This window comes from Phyllostomus discolor, chromosome 4 (genome assembly GCF_004126475.2).
Source record: "Phyllostomus discolor isolate MPI-MPIP mPhyDis1 chromosome 4, mPhyDis1.pri.v3, whole genome shotgun sequence".
NCBI lineage: Eukaryota > Metazoa > Chordata > Mammalia > Chiroptera > Phyllostomidae > Phyllostomus > Phyllostomus discolor.
Genome location: NC_040906.2, coordinates 46573450 through 46590307, shown reverse-complemented (window position 1 = coordinate 46590307; position 16858 = coordinate 46573450). Strand labels below are relative to the sequence as shown.

Sequence of the window (16858 nt, the reverse complement as noted above, 5' to 3'; positions counted from 1 at the left end):
ACAAATATATTGTATTTTCTTGTTAATTTCAAAATCTTCCTTAGTGGGTAATTTTTTTATTCCAGTATTTCTACTTTGCATTGTAATTTATTCGTTATGTTAAGTACTTTATTTTTATTTACTTTTTGTCTTTGCCAGGCTTGACTGTTCTCTCCCAAAAGCTTTATTATTAAAGATACAGTTCAGATTATTTCTCTTGTTCAAATTTTTAATGCCATCTTTTAAATTGACCATTATTGCCTTTATACTTTGTAGCAGAATAAACATAAATGCCAAATTAGAATTAAAAAATAATTACAGACTTTATAAAACTGGTCTGATTTGTATGTTTTCTATTTTCAACAAAAGATGAAAGTCACATTTAGTCTGTGTTGGTCCATCTCTGCCCCTATACAGTGCATCTGCTCTGTGGAGTACAGATTTAGTGTTGTTCTATGTCTTTGGTGTAGAAGTAGATGTATTTTATGTATTCCTGAGTGCTCCATCTGCTTTTCCACAGTGCAAATACTTGCATGTAATTATATCTAGGTTTTATAATGAGAAGTAATATACATCAAAATCTTAAGTTTATAATTTCATTATAGTGAAAATGTTGGATTTAAACATAAATGATTGGTACAGTCTGATGTTTTTGTTATAGTTACAATATGCTCTGGTAGAAAGTAACAAACAGAGAAGAACTACTTGTGCCCAGAGAAAGCAAGTGGTAAAATTTTCCTTCATCCTTGCATAAGCCAGTGAAAATTGTCCTTTAATTTGTTCAAACAAACTCTTTGAATATTCACACAGTGACCATAATCTAAATTCACTACAAAATAAACTATATTGAATTATCTTGGATAAATAAAGGTGATGATTGATAGAAAGCGCCACCCTGTGGTTAAAAAGCAGATCAAAAGGAAAGCTCCTTTCTAATCAATAGTTTCAACAATTTGTTTTTTTGTACTTAATAATAGACAATTTTCAGGGATAAACACCATGTGACTAGAAAGCTTGCCTTGCTTGAAACTGATTGAAAAGCCCAGATAATATTTTATTCTCAAATACTGCTCTTATGAGTGAAACAATTGAGTTACCTCACTCTTTGGAGAACCTACATCTTTTACTACAGTGGACATGTAGAGAAGTATTATTGTTTATCTTACCTGGGAATGGGTAAATGCTAGCATTGTGGTTTATGGACATTTACATACTAGTTTATAGAATGTACAGATCTCACATGACAAGGGTGTTATTGTATGTGCTTCCCTGCTTTGTAACAGTATTCCCAGGCAGAAAAATTGAGAAAATTACCAGGTTTTTGGCACTAGTCATTGTTCAATTTGCAATTTGGATTTTCAGCTGATAACAGAATTAAGATCCATTAAAATAGATGGTACATGTTTTATGATGGTGCCAAATTCCTGATTGAATAATGAGTTGGCTGCTTGTAATTCCTCACTGTCATTTCATAGCACTTCCATTTTTGCAGTATTTTCAGACTCAAGTTGATTTTGAAATGGGATGTATTTTGGATGAGTAGCTTTTGGAAAGGAGCCTGTGTGATTGTTCCCAAATAGCTCAGTGGGCTCTGTATATTTTCACCACTGTTCTTACTGAAGGGAATAAATGGAGCGACCTTATACTGGCAGCGGAAGGATTCTGCTAAGGTCTGATCTGATCTTTGTCCATATGAGGAATTGTCCTCTTTTAGTACTTCACTACCTTGTGAGGAGCTAGAAAGGAAGATTAATGTGATTCTGTCTCATAAGTGGCAGTCCAGTACAGTCTACACCTTTACTCAGTAGATGGGTAAGTGACTTTTAAGACTTTCTTAGAAAGTAGATTTCCTACCGAAGCCTCTCCAAAGGCAGAAAATTGTTTTTTAACCACAAGATCAGTGCCGGGTATAATATTTTGTTACTCTCTTTTATTGTTTGCTTAAAAATGACTTGAAGGAAAACAGTGTTGAAACAAGCTCAAAGCAGTTCTTGAAGTTCGGGGGGTTTTTTCCTCCCCCCAATAAAAACGTAGGCATTATGCCCTGTGGTACTGAAAGATGAACATTTGTGGCACGAATTAGCATGTGTTCTTCCAAAAACTGTTTTTCTCAGTGGGAGAACTAGGTTTTTAGAATTATAGATTAAAAGGCAGCTTTTTCTCTCACTACTTTTTGAAAAGGGATGGCTCTTTCTATTTACCATCACCTTTATTTTAAACTGTTTTAAATTGACAGGGTGTTTTTTTCCTAATGAGTGTAGACCATGATTTGGGAAGAAATAACATAGGTTATGTTTGACATCTCAGAATGTTATACTTCCAAATTGTTCTGTTTTCAGCTTAATTTATCTTGGAGGGGTTCAAATAAATTCAAAGGAGTTAGGTTTAGCACTTATACTATAAAACAATTAAAACTTGGGAATAATCTGTTACATGTAGAAAATGGAATTGTCATTTTAAATCTTTTTTTAAATTATATTTTTTCTCTCTCTGAAGCAGAGAGAATAACCTAGCCAAATGTTCAGTTAATTGGATTTACTGTGCAATCCAGCAAAATATATTAAACTTGAAGACAGTTATAAGACATGCTCTTGACCGTGTTCTGAGGGGCTACTCAGAACAAGTAATAACAACCCTGCTAAACTGAAAATGTAAAATTAATGGGGAGACTGTTTGGTATTAACTTTGGCCCTTCCCTCAATATAAGTGGAGAGAAGTATCTACTCTATAATGTGCATTATTTCATTCTTTAAAACCAAGAGATAATTCTCATTTAAAAAAAAGTTCTTGTTCACATGTAGACTCCTAGTAAAAGTTCTTGTTTAAATGTACAGTATGACATTTCAAATAGGACCAGCTATACCAATAGCCTTAAACATTGTTGATTTCATCTGCAGTATTAATTCTTACCAGTTAGAGGAAGAACTAATTCTGTCTGCATCTTAAACTTTTATATCTAGAAATTTGCATTTAATAAAATTCTCTTTCACATACCCTTTTTTTCACATATCCTTTTTTGAGTTATTGTATTGTATCTTTTATATGAGATAGTATGGTTTTTAACTTTATATCCAATACAGTATAATGGATTATGTAAATTAAAAAGACGTGGTTCTTGTCTTCTAGTAATAACTAAGGGTGTTGCCTATTATGCGTTTTTCAGTGTTTAGATTTGTGTATAGCTTTGTACACGTAGTTTTGTTTTGAAGCATTGGCTTCTGATACAGTATGAGATTAGTGGAGTGTCTCTGAAATAGTCTCCTGGCTAAGAAATTTGGTCTGTTCTGGAATCAGCACAGAAAGTTTTACTCCTTGAAGAAACAAATCTTTTCAATTCAAAGATGATTTGAATTGAAATCATCTTTAACCATGGTACCAGAAATGTAGGACTGCCATCTAGTGCTTATATTTTTTAGTTTATCCTGGTGGACTCAGCACAGTGGAAATTCTACACATTTAAAATGTATTAAAAGACACCTTGAATAACGTGCAAGTTCTGGTTTTCTCTGTGAAAAGGAAGAGGTATGACTTGGCTCTATAAAAACAAATTTTGCAGAAATCTTTTGATGTGTTTCTTACAGGAACTACTTGGAGGAAATGGTCAGATTGAGAAATCTGTTGCTTTTAAGTTAGTTCAGAGACTTCTAAGTAAATAAGACTAATCAGAGTTGTGGTTTTATTTTTCAGTTTATATATTTAAGTAAATTTCTGTTTGCACAATAATATCATTAAAGGGATGAAATTGCCAGCTATTTAACTTAGTCTTATACTCATGCTTTGAGGCCAGTGTGGTTTTTTTATTTTCTCTTTGCTCAGATAAAACAGTAATACTGACATTTATTAGCCCATAATGATCCATTTCTCTTACCCATTCAGACTAGTAAGTATTAATACACTTTAGGTACAAGTGAGTATATATTAGAGATTCTAGTAAGGGCACATTCATTACAGTAGGAAAGAAGTCAGTTATTTCATTAACCACAGTTCAAGTAAGCAATCTTTGTGTGAGTGTTTCTTGAATTCTCTGAATGTATCTTTAACTCACGGTTGTTGCACATGGTAAAAATATTCCCTCTCAGGTTAGTTCTGATCACTTACCACCAGGGGTCACTTTAACTCAAGGACCCTTTCCCCTCTTTCCTAATCTCATTGAATAGCATGGGAGTGAATTTAGAGCTGAGATTCTCAGAATTTGTGATGTCTCTAACTTTTAAAGGAAATGTTTTGAGGTTTCTTTAACCTACCAAATTAGTTTTCATAGCAAATGAAACATAATCTAATCTTAACTAAAGGTATCATAACTAGGAATGTTGTTTTGTTTCTTAAATTCTAGTAATATATAGTAACATTTAATTATAGTAAAATGGCCTGTTGATAGGAACTCCTATTTAATTAGCTCTGTAGTGACAACTTCTAATTTAAAAATTTAAGAAACCTTTTCTGCTTTGTATTTTTAGAATGTTGTACAATGATTTAGAAATTGTCAATTACCAGAGGACCAGAAAGCAATCTAGATACTGTGTTTTTTTAAATTTGAGTGCTTTACATCTGAGAATTTACTTGTGACAGTAACTGAAAAACTATTTACTGACTTTTAAAATATGCAGCAGTATTAAAACATGAGACTTAATAAAATTGTTGTTTGATTTTGATAATTTTCAAGTCAGTGTTGAAAACTAATTTATTAATTATCTAAAGACAAAAAATTTTTTAGCTTCTTACTCTTTTTTGATAATATAAGTGTGTAACCTTCTACTGTGCCTCAGTATAAATAGAAACAGTGTATGACTGACTAGTTCATGTGACTCAGCTATCAATTTAAAAGCACATTCAATGTAACTGAATATTGGTTGCTATATGTAGCAAGTGACCTAAAGCTTTCTTATTTTTCCCTTCTTTTTAATTTGTAAATTTTAAGTATATTGAAACTTTGAGAGAATAGTATGGTAATCACCTGTATATCCATCTTGTGTATTCAACAGTTAACTTTCTGGTCTGTTTTATATGTTTGTGTATGTTTTCTGGACCACTTGAAATTAAGCTGGAGACTCTGTGTGGCACTTGACCTCTAAATACTCACAAAAAAAAAAAAGTGTTCTTTATAACCACAGTACTGGTATCATGCCTAAGAAAATCAGCAGTGATTTCTTAATGTCATCTAATATTCATTCAATGATCAATTTATTCCAGTTTTCCCCAAGGTGTATTTTGTGGATAGTGTTGTCAACCTAAGGCTGTGTCAAGGCCTGCATATTGTATTTTAGTTGTTTTAGAGGTTGGATTCCACTAGACGTTTATGATACTAAATGACATATATTCTTTTCTCCATTTTCTGATGTATATATAAGCCTGTGTTGGTTGTTTTCATTAATAACACCTGCCATAGATACAGGCGAAGGAGAATCTGGGTGGCAATAGGATATGGAATTTACAAGTTGTTGACAGGAATTTAAAATGTTTTTTTTTTAAATAATGACAGAATAGTTCTGAATTCTTTCTCATATTTTGCTGGTGTACTTAAGCCAAGACATATAAATATGTATGTTATATCCTATTTTATGAAGAAAAGAAACTTGGTTTAATCAGTATTCATGTGTTTTGTTAGATATTGATGTGCCCAATTTAATAAAGACATTTTAGGAAAATTGATGCTCCTTTGGTATTTGGAAGCTGGTAATGTTTTTAGAGGCATTAACCCAACTACACTGATCCCTTTATACCAAGATTTGACATTACTCAGGTAGTAGATTTTTAATTTTATTTTATAACAATATACTTTTAATAGGATCAGGAAGTAGCAAATAAGATAGTTTTCATGTAATTTTTTATTTCAACTGTGTCTTTATAGCTTTGCATTTTAAGTGATTTTAGGGGGGGGGCGGGCAGCTGTGTGCTGTACTTGAAATACTGCTCACTCAGCAGTCAGATGTCTTGGTTGTAGTTCTCTTTACTGTTTAATAGACATCCGACCTCTGGGAAGTCTTTTCATCTCTTTGGTTTTTGTGTCCTTACCTATAAAATTAGGGACTGCTACCGTGACAGGGTTGTTTCTCATATTAAATAAAGACATAAGAAAATACCTTGGAAATCATAGGATTATAAAGTATAAGATAATATGTTATTGTTAAGCTGTATATATAAAATTGTCTAATATTGTTTCTTTAGATTTGGCAGTGACTTTTTTATATAGATTGAATTACCTCACCTTTAGTTTCAAAGTGGAGTAAATAAGTTGTATAGTATTTATAATAAGAAACTAGCCATTTTGTTGGGTGAAATAAAATGTGTATTATGAATTGTTTTAAAAATGAAGTATTCATCCAGTTAAAAGAAAGTAATAGCAAAAATATTGTTATACACAGTTAAAAGTGTATATTAAGTTTGGTTCTTTTGAGTGGTTCCCATAAGTCTCAACATAGTGTTGGTACAAATTTTATTGATAAATGGTAATACTCAGAAGATAAATATTTTATTTTATTTTATTTTATTTACATTTTTTTTAAAGATTTTATTTATTTATTTTTAGAGAGAGAAGGGAGGAAGATAGAGGGAAACATCAATGTGTGGTTGCTGGTGGTTATAGCCTGCAACCCAGGCATGTACCCTGGCTGGGAATCGAACCTGTGACACTTTGGTTCGCAGCCCGCGCTCAATCCACTGAGCTACGCCAGCCAGGGCTTGAAGATAAATATTTTAATTTGAAAGCAACCTCTTGGTAGCAGATTAACCACGTTCAAAATTTGCGTAGAAAATAAAAATCCCATTTAGGGTGCAGCTCATTTTAATTCTATGGAAAAATTGTAACTAACTTAAACCTTATTAGTGTTGGTATTGTAGTGTTTTACATTACAAATTAATATAAATATCTGCTTTCCTTGTTTTTCTTCTCTTGCAGCTTTTATTGTGTGCCTAAATAAACATGATACTGGTACAGTTTTAGATGTTTTAGATACATAATCTTATGCTTCAGAGTTTTGTTGCTGTTTTTATACAGATAGCCTTGAAAGATCTTAGAATTCTAGATACCTTCTGATAGTTTTTCTATGTACTATGAAAAGAGATAAAAAGAAAAAACAATTCTTAGACTTATCTATGAAGAAAGATGACATTCATGTTTTACCTGTCTAGCTTCTTTACCTTATTAAATTTATATCACATTTTTTTTTCTTTTAAAACAGAGGTGTGCTCCTGCATCTATTCGCCTCATGGATAACCAGCAGTTTCAGTTTGGTAAGTAAGAAATGGTGATTTTAATCTTATTAAGCCACAGAAATTTATGAAATACATGTTATGTGCCAGGAAGACTACTGAGTGCAGAGCTAGAATGACGAACATCATGGTTCCTATCCTTTGAGAAGCTCTCTGTCTAATGAGGACAGACAATTCTGTGAGTGAATGAATGAATGAATGCAGAGTGTTGGAGGTGCTGTGAAAGAAGACGACGCTGGCTACCCTGGTGTGCAAGTGAGGGCTGGTTGATGGCCTGCCTGATTTTCCTTGGGGGGTGGGGGAGATAAGAAAGGCTTCTTAAAAGACAGTGATTCTTGAGCTAAATCTTAAAAAGTGAATAGAAATTTGCCTGAGATGTTCTCTTCCTCTTTCTACTACCAAGTTTGTTCACTTATCAGAAAAAAAAAGGAAGTTGTAAAACCTAAGTGGCACATTTTAGTTTTGTGTGGCTCATAGAGGTTATGGTGAAAGTTGTCACAGGAGTTCAAGCTGGATGGGTGGACTTTGCAGGGTAGATTTGTCAGGCAAGGGGTTTCTTTGTAGAGGGAATAAAACAAATCAACTTTATATTTTAGGAAGCTTATTATGCTAGAATTATGCGGATAGATTAGAATGGCGCCAGCAGGAAGGAGGAGTTGAAATGGTTAAAGAGGTCAATTTGGGGGCCTTGATCAGGGCAGCAGCAGTGGAGGTGGAGAGTGAGGAATAGATTTATCAAAGGCCTGCTTGCCAACTGGATGTAGAAGGTTAAATAAAGGTAAGAGTTGAGGGCAACTGCCAGATTTGACTTGACTGATTGGATTGGTAGGTAACAGTCTAGAAGAGATGATGACTTTGGGGAAAAGACATTACAACGGGTTGCATTACAGGTGCCATTGGGGTAATCAGATGGAGAATTCAGTAGCAGGAAACTCTTTTTGCTCCCTATTTTGGTTAAAGTGTTAAACTTTCTGACACAATTTTTCATCTTTCAATTCTGTTTTTACTTCTTCTATATATTTTCCATAAATTCTAATTTAGTTGGGATTTAAATTTACAGAATTTAAGTACCCTCAAAACATTCCATAAGATTATGGGAATGATTGCTCAATAATAAATACAAAGGCTAAGATAGACAGGTTTTTGTTCGTTCCATCTGAGCGTAGTTTAGATTTAATTGAAGTTTTCTATGTCCGTTTCTCATTCATTTTTATGTCTCCTGAATCTATTATGTAACATGTTGACTGACTTAATCATTAAATTAGCAAAAGAGGTTAACAAATCTTGGATAGCACATAGCTTAGTGCTAATGTTAGTAAGCACATTATCAATAGCACAATTTATCAAGTATCTCCTCACAGCTAGTCAAGGTGGTATTCCTAGTTTACAAACTACTCAAAGGTATAAAATTTCAGTCCAAGTTCATAAGTTAGAACTTGGGGTGGAGCTGGATTTAAACCCAGATGTGCCTGATCCACTGTCTCAGATTACTTCTTTGAAACATAGATGCTTGTTAAATCCCTTTAAATTATTTAATTAACACTATAACAACACAAAATTCACTCATCAAACTGTCCAGCTAGTAAACTTGGAAACCAGTTATTTTATTTACTGTAAAAGATAAAACACAATAGCTGGAATATATTTAGAGTATAATCAATTTGGTAGGTAACATTAATTAGAGAATAAGTGAAAGCTAATATGCCCAATTGATAGTAATACTTGACCTACTTAAAAGTTAGTACCGCTGTTACAATAATATGCTTTAAAGGTATCACATCAACTCAGTATCAGGAGTATATGTGACTACCTCCCACTAGCGTTTACAGAAATTGTACAATGTGTTAAGATGAAGATATGCCCTTAGGATTATTTTACATCAGTCATAACATTTGGAGTCTTCATACCTTATGTAAAGATTATGTGGATCAGGAGACTTTTTGAGGAACATACAATTTCAATTTATTGCAAGAACACAACATACACACTCACACATTTATATTTATATGTTTATTTCCAATTGTTAAAGTAGGATGAATACTATTTGTGACAGAAAGTGAATATTTTGATGATATTGTATTTCTGACCTTAATCATGCTAGAAATGGTATGTATTAAAGCACTGGTTATGCTAGAGAAGCATCTCTGACAGGTTACAATAAAAGAAAAATAAACCCCCAAACAAACCTCTTATGATCCAGGAGCTCAGGAGCCCAGAAAGATTGCTAGGTTAGTCCTTAGATAATCTGCCCTTCGTTTTTGTGTGGTTTGCTTTGTTCAGCTTCAGTGTGGATACCTAATTCTTAGCCTCTGGTGAAGACTTCATGTTAGTTGGGTTTTTATATAATGCAGTTTCGTATTATAATCAATAGAAATGTAATACATGTTCCAGATTCGGACTCTCACTTAAAAAAAGGTGAATGGGAAAAAAAAGACCGCAAGTAATAGTTTCTTCCCAGAATTTTGTTTGTTTTTCAGAAAACTAGTTTGCTGTGTATACCTATTTTAAAGAAGGAACCCACACTGTAAACATAAACTGAATCCCCAAACCCTAAAGCCTCTTTTTAATAATAAAATTTTTATTTGAAGATAATTTTAGACCCACTAGGGGCTTTAAAAATTTTTATAAAAATTCTGTGTAAATGATATGCTTGAATTTTTTGAGTTGGACTTGTATCACTAAGGCCAGATGTGTGACTCTTAAATATAACAGTCATGAGAGTTAAGAAGTTGCTACTCTGAAAACAATGAGAAAACAGTAAAGACTTTCACTCAATTAAGCTCAATCTGCAGACAAAGATGTTAATTTAACAGACTCTGAGACCCCATTCATGGTATTTTGGCAATTTTAACTCTCGGGGTGTGATTAAGGAAGCAATTACTAGTTTTATGCCAAGAATTCTAGATGAAATAAGAATTAATTAAGAAACAACCTTAAATGTGGTATTGGCTCCATATTTGGTTATAGTTCTGCATGGTTTCTGCATAATTAAAAAAATAAAAGTAAAACCAGTCACCATTGGGTGGTCTTAATGAAATAAAAATTAATGAAGTGATTTTACTATGCATAAAGTATACCATTGAAAGAAAACCTAAACTATGTGTAGTATTAATTACATACAGTAATTTGAGTTTAAAAAAAAACAAGGGATTTTATAAGCAAAAATTTGTTTGTGACTTTTGAAAGAAAATAAAGGTAAAAGATAAAGATCTTAATATCAATATGTCATATGTAATAGATTTTAAAAATTAAGGTTATGAAAACATTCACTTTTCTCTTGATCTTCTGAAAACATATAATTTGTTATTAATTTGAAATACTGATTTTTTCCTTCTTAGGTCATGCTCTTAAACCTCAGGTTTCCTCTATTTTTACATCATTTTTGGATGGATTAAAAAAGTTTTATATTACAAAGGTAAGAATTTTGTTTATAAAATGCTAAAATTTTAAGTGATTAGGATATTAATTGATTTTTGTTTCCTGCCTTCTGCCCCTCACAGAGTGCCTGTTATAAGTATGTTTTTCCATGTTTCTGCATACATTTCATACTTATTATTTTCCATGTTAAATATTTTATCAAAGTAAATCAATGATGCATTTGATTTCAGAAATTAAATTTTTTTTTCAGGTTTGAAGTACCTAAAAAATAACACTGCATTAAACAGTTTTATGCATGGAACACTTTTTATAGTTTGAATTTTTTCCATTATAGTAGATATCTAGTAGTGAAATAAAAATCGGGGTTTAAAAAAAATAACAATGGATTGCTGAATTCCTTTCATAAAGGTTTCTACCAGCTTCCACTATCGTGGGCAATACATGTGTACCGTTTTTCTGTTGCATCCTTGCTGTTGTTGCTTAGTGGGATTTTTGTTTTATGTTCTAAATTTACTGAATCTAGGGGGAATAGTACTTCATTTTAGTGGATGTCTCCTGAAACTCCAGTGAGACTGACCATTTCCCTATATTTGCTAGATACAATTTTTGTGTGAATTAGATGAATAGGGTTATTGCTCCAGGGTGGGAGCCTCATGTTTTTCTTGGTGCTTTGGTGTGTGGAATTATTAGATGCCTTTGTGTATATGTTGTGAATAATTTTTCCAGTCAGTGAATCCCTTTAAATAAAGGTTTTTCTTTTTGTTGCAAAAGTTTTAAATTTTTATATATTTTCCTCTGATTAAGTACTTCTAAGCTTAGAAAAGCCTTCCTTCCTCCAGAACTATGAGTAGGACCATTTTATTCTCTCTCGCTATTTTGTTAAGTGGGAATTCAATTTTTTCTTTTTATTACTATTTAAGCTATTTTGTTTTTATGATGTGAGATAAAGATCTATATATTGTAATCTTTACCTCTTCCTCCCCCAGTTGCTAACCAGTTGTGACCAGTTGAGAACCATTTACTAACCCCTGCCTCTCCTACACTGATTTACCATGTCCACAACATCTTATATACTTATCCAAGAAATAGACTCCCTTTTAATGTATCAAATTCTTTTTCATGATCCTAATGAGCTTTTTGTTCCTAAAAAAGTAAATGGATTTAATTGCTGTAGGTCTAGTACTTCTTCTTTTTTTTTTTTCCTGCTACCACTGTCACTTACCTGTTTATTATCTTGGAAAAATTTTAGAAACTTAACCATATGAGAAAGTCTGTTGAGATTTTTATTAGAATTAAGATAAACTAGTTTATTAATTTGGCAAGAGTTGGCAGGTTTTATAATACTTAGTTTATGCATTCAGGAACATATGTCTTAAATCTTTTAGACATGTGTTTCCTCATGAACTTAGCTGTTTTAAGATTATTCTTAGGCGTTTTGCATTTTAATTTTATTCATAAAGTCTCCTTTGAAAATGTTATTTAATAAGAGTTATTGTAGTATTTAAGCATGCTATTGGTTTTTACTCCCCCCCATCCTTTATTATTTTCTATCATTTTGGTAGTTTTATTGGATTCTTTCTTATAGTTACAATTCTTACAAGTTATCTGTTGTGTTTACTTACCAATATGTCATTATAGTTGACACCGAGGCATACGTTGAAGTGAAGTGTTTTTTTCATAGTTTTATTATATTTTGATGATATGAATAGGTGCACAAAACATTCTTTTAGTTGCCAGTGAAAGTTCCAAAGTTCAATTTTTAAAGAGCTGCTGTGTTTGAGCCCAGATTAGAAGGAAAAAAGGAACAAAATGTATTTTGATTTACTCTTTTATAGGATAAGATTTATCTGAAATAATAATTTTTTTTATAGTTTAAAGGATTTGATCCAAGTCAGATCAGTGTCGCTACATTACTGTTTGAGGGGGACCGGGAGAAGGTTCTTCAGCATGAAAAACAAGTGTATGACATTGCTGCAAAATTTGGGTATGGCTTTCACTTCAAAATACCAAGAGAAAGTTAAGCTAAAATTCTGATATCTCCAAGCAGTTGTTAATGTTCCCTTTCTAGTATTAAATTCGTGGTAGTATAACTTAAAATGTTGTGTTGGTTTACTTAAAAAATTTGTAGGAAGTTAGATTGCTGTGTTGCTCTTATTTGTGTGTACTTAATTAATATATGATTTCTTAATATAACTGTATATAATCATTTACATGATTATATTAAATACTGGATTTTTCCATTAATGCTAATTCTATAACATTTGCTATTTATTGCGCTAGAGTGAAATAGGAAAAAAGTTTATAGTCATATTATAATTTAGTGGTAGAAATATATACAGGGTCTGACACAAAACACGCCCCTTGTTTATTACAAAATCTTTTATTACAAAATCGTAAGTGTGTAATTGTTAATAACAATATCACACAATGGCACACCATATGACATTTTAAGTGAAATGTTCAAATTAAAGCTAAATTGTTATACCTATGTTATTACCCTACCAACCACACTCAACCAGGCATTACTTCTGCCAGACCCTGTATATAAAAATGCTGTAATTATGTTTTTGAAAGGAAATTGTGTTTAATCAAAAGTATTTGATAAATTACCTGTGCTCTACCCCCTGTCACTTACTGTTTTATGCTAGTATAAAGAAGCAGAAAACATTTCATGTCTATAACCAACTGAATAATGATTGGGTGGTTTCTTTTTGTCTGCTTGATGGATTATAAGATTGATCTATGGGAACTATAGTGAAAATGCCATTTATCAGGACTCCATTTATTTTCCTTTTTTAAATATATAAACTAACAGTTTTCTGGTTACCTGTCTTTTTTTTCTCCTCTAGAACTTAAAATATATCACATACGTTATACTTAATTTGAATTCTTTGTGAATATTTTTATTCTTGGTGAATTTTAATTTTTAGGTGTTTGGCAGAACCATTCTGTCAGTTTTATTTAATTTGACCCATCAACTGTCATGAACTGTCTGTTAATGTAATGCCAGTTTTGTTTTTCTCCTTGAACACCAGCTACTTACAACTTAAAAGTAAGAATGAATCATCCTTAAGATAAATCCAGGTCTCTTAGATACTGATACTGATACTAAGACCCCAGAACTGTTGATTGAATTCTAGCAGTGCTTATACTAAAAAAACCTTGTATCAAATTCAGCCATTAAAATATATATTATGGTAAATGAGATATCTTTTCAAAGCAAAGGTGAAGCATTAAAAACTTAGATCTTCATTGAGGTCTCAGTTTTTGCTATTATTATTTGCTACTTCTTAGTTATAGTATAACTTAGTTTCTTAGTAGACTTTCATCCTGGCTCCCCTCATTTAGATGCAGAAATCTGTGTTGAACAGTCGGGGCTCTCATTAGGCACACAACGTAGGGGTCTTTTGATTTGTTTGATACTTGAAAATATCTTCGTGTGCTTTTCTAGGAGAAATCTTGTTTTGCTCCCAGTTCTCTATAGGCACTAGTGCTTTGTTCTAGTAACTGGAAGATTCAGAGGTGTTTTTCTAGTTAAAGATGCCACTCTGCTAACCCTTGTTCCTCAGTCACTTCTCCTTCTGCATAAGTACATGGAAGAAAGCACCACTAAATTTTATTCTGCTAAATTTTTCATTAAGTTAGTTTAGCTAATGTATTTTATTTTGAATCAGGCCATCGTTAATCTGTTCTTCATTTTCTGTTCTTTTTTAAACCCTGTTTCTACCACTTCATTAACTTCAAATTGATTGTTTTTAATGTAGTATTCCCAACAGTTGAGAACATTTTTATCTTAGCCATTTTTCCTCCTTGTCTTCCACCTCCACCCAAACACTGTTCAATACCTTTGAACACATACAGTCCAACAGAACATAATAGCCAAATGTTGCATGATGATATGCTTTGTTTATCTGTGTTGGCTAGTATTGTACTTTAACTTCTAAGAGCTAAGCAGAATAAACATTACCTGTCAGCAATCATGACAAATGTATTGATGTTTACCGTAGAATTTGGGGTAATATGTTATCGTTATTCTTAAAGCGTGTGCTTAAGTTGTTTAGTGTAATTCAACATGAGAGTGATTAGGTTCACCAGATGGCTCTTTTATGTAAAAAAATTGTCTCATTCCTCCTTCATTAGTCTTCCCAGTCCTTCTCCATGAAATCACTTTAAATTTGTTTAAGAACCTTGTTAACTGATGTTTGAAATTTGTGGTAGGGAGCAGGAAGTAGGGGATGGATGTTGCTATTTTTAACGTAAAGCAGTTTGAATCTTCCTTTTTTTTTTGAGTGGCTGCAAAAATGGCAAGTTAGAAGCATTTAATTTTGAAGTCCCTATTATTACTTATATATTGTATCTTAAGGTAATTTTGGCTAGAAGATATTCTGAAAGCTAAAAAAAAGAGAGAAGTTCCAAAAGGCTAAATTTGCCCAGAAATGTGTGATTCAGAAAAGCAAACCCCGAATGACTTTTCTTCTCCTTTGGGGTTTATGAATTTAGAATGAACATCTGATTCCTTCTTCAAATAAAAAAATATATGTTTCTGTGTGGTTTGTCACACCGATTTCCAAAGTGGAACTGAGCTTGCCCCACCCTGTCCTGCTAGATATTAGAATTGGGTCTGAAGAAAAACAGGTAGATCTGGGACTGCAAAGTAGGACTTTTTCTCATCCTGTATAAGAGAGACAGTCCTCCTTAGTGTTACATCTCACCAAATACATACTTAGAATGTACATTCTCAAAGATTTCCAGGGCAGGTCTTCTGCACCTTTTTTTAGTCTTCCCTCTCTTTTCCTTTGTTTTGCTTCTGCTACCAGGCCACGATGAACAGTTTCGGTTTCCTAGATCTGTAGTGTTCTTTCTTCTCTCAGACTCAGTGTCTGACCCTGTTTCATAGCTAACGGAGCTATGGGCTCAGCTGTGTTCCTCTGCTCACGTACACAGCAATTTCCTGACTAGTTTTGGTTTTGTTTTGGAGTTTTATTTGACGGCCTACCCCAACCTCACGTACAAACACATCCAACCCAGAATTCTCTTCTGTTTCTTACTTTTCACTCTTAGCTGTCTCACCTGAGTTCTGTCTTCCTCTCTCATTAGCATTTTGGCAGTACAAACAGCCCCCTTCATTTTATTATACTCTGTCCCCGAGTAGTTCTAGACTACAGCTGCTTTTATCAACCTTTGCCACTCCTCTGGGTGACACTAATTTGAGTATGTCCAGTCAGAACACGAAGTCAGGAAATCTGATTTAGCCCATTCATTTATCCTAGCCTAAAAATGCCTTACATTATTTGCATAGACCAAGGGTACATCTATATTGTATTATTTACTTACCACAAAATCCAAGCCAAACTTCAGGGACAAAAAGGATTTAACTCTAAGTAGTTCCTTGAAGCCATAAAGAAAAATGCTTCCAGAAGAGGCTCAAGTCACACAATCTCAAGACCTGAGTTTTGAGCAAACACCATTGTTAAGCGCTTGGCATCCTGAGAACAAGGAGGTACAGGTTGGATATTCAGAAGGGAGACATAACAGTTGATTATTAACCAGGATCCAAGAAAGTCACAAGGAAAGATATTTTTCTTTTTACATGGTTTTGTTGAGGAATTTTAATGGGTGCTTTGAGAGTTTGGGATAAGTTTTATTTAGTTGATTAAGAATAGTTAAAATTTGGGGTAGCTCAGTGGATTGAGCGCCAGCTTGTGAACCGAACAGTCGCCAGTTCCATTCCCAGTTGGGGCACATGCCTGAGTTGCAGGCCAGGTCCCCGGATGGGGGCATGTGAGAGGCAACCACACATTGATGTTTCTTTCCCTGTCTTTTTTTCCTCCTTCTCTTCTCTCTAAAAATAAAACAAAATCTTTAAAATTTTTTTTAAAAGCATAGTTAAAATTTAATTTTTATCTCTGATGGAAAGAAGCAAAAATAAAAAGGTATAATGAATGTATGGAAATCAATAATCATTCATAATCTTTTAAAATAAGGCTGACTTTCACAAAGTAGAACATTTAGACTGAACTATATGTTATATGGATTAATTCTAACTAGATCACCAAATGCAATTTCTATGGACAAAACTCCTTTCAAATTGAAAGGGACAGTTCATGTGTTCATAAGTAGTAAGACCTTACCTGTTGGACTTATGCTTGTCTACATATTATTTCAAAAAATTTAATATTTCCAGGTGTGTGTTGTCTCCTTTAACTCATAAGGTCAATGAAATAATACTTCAAATATTGTACAATGTGCTAAAGTATTCAAGAAATATCTTGGTATTTGGAAGATCCTAGTC

At 32.9% G+C, this 16858-nt stretch overlaps 1 protein-coding gene across 2 annotated transcripts in view; it reads left to right on the top strand.

The window, feature by feature from the left end:
* The window catches only part of AGPS (alkylglycerone phosphate synthase), a 148994-nt gene that overhangs the window by 93364 nt on the left and 38772 nt on the right, over nucleotides 1-16858 (top strand). For both annotated transcript variants that reach the window (XM_028508778.2, XM_028508777.2), the window contains 3 exons: nucleotides 7158-7209; nucleotides 10527-10603; nucleotides 12438-12550. In XM_028508778.2, the coding sequence (XP_028364579.2) occupies nucleotides 7158-7209; nucleotides 10527-10603; nucleotides 12438-12550 (242 nt within the window). The remainder of the gene's footprint in view (nucleotides 1-7157; nucleotides 7210-10526; nucleotides 10604-12437; nucleotides 12551-16858) is intronic.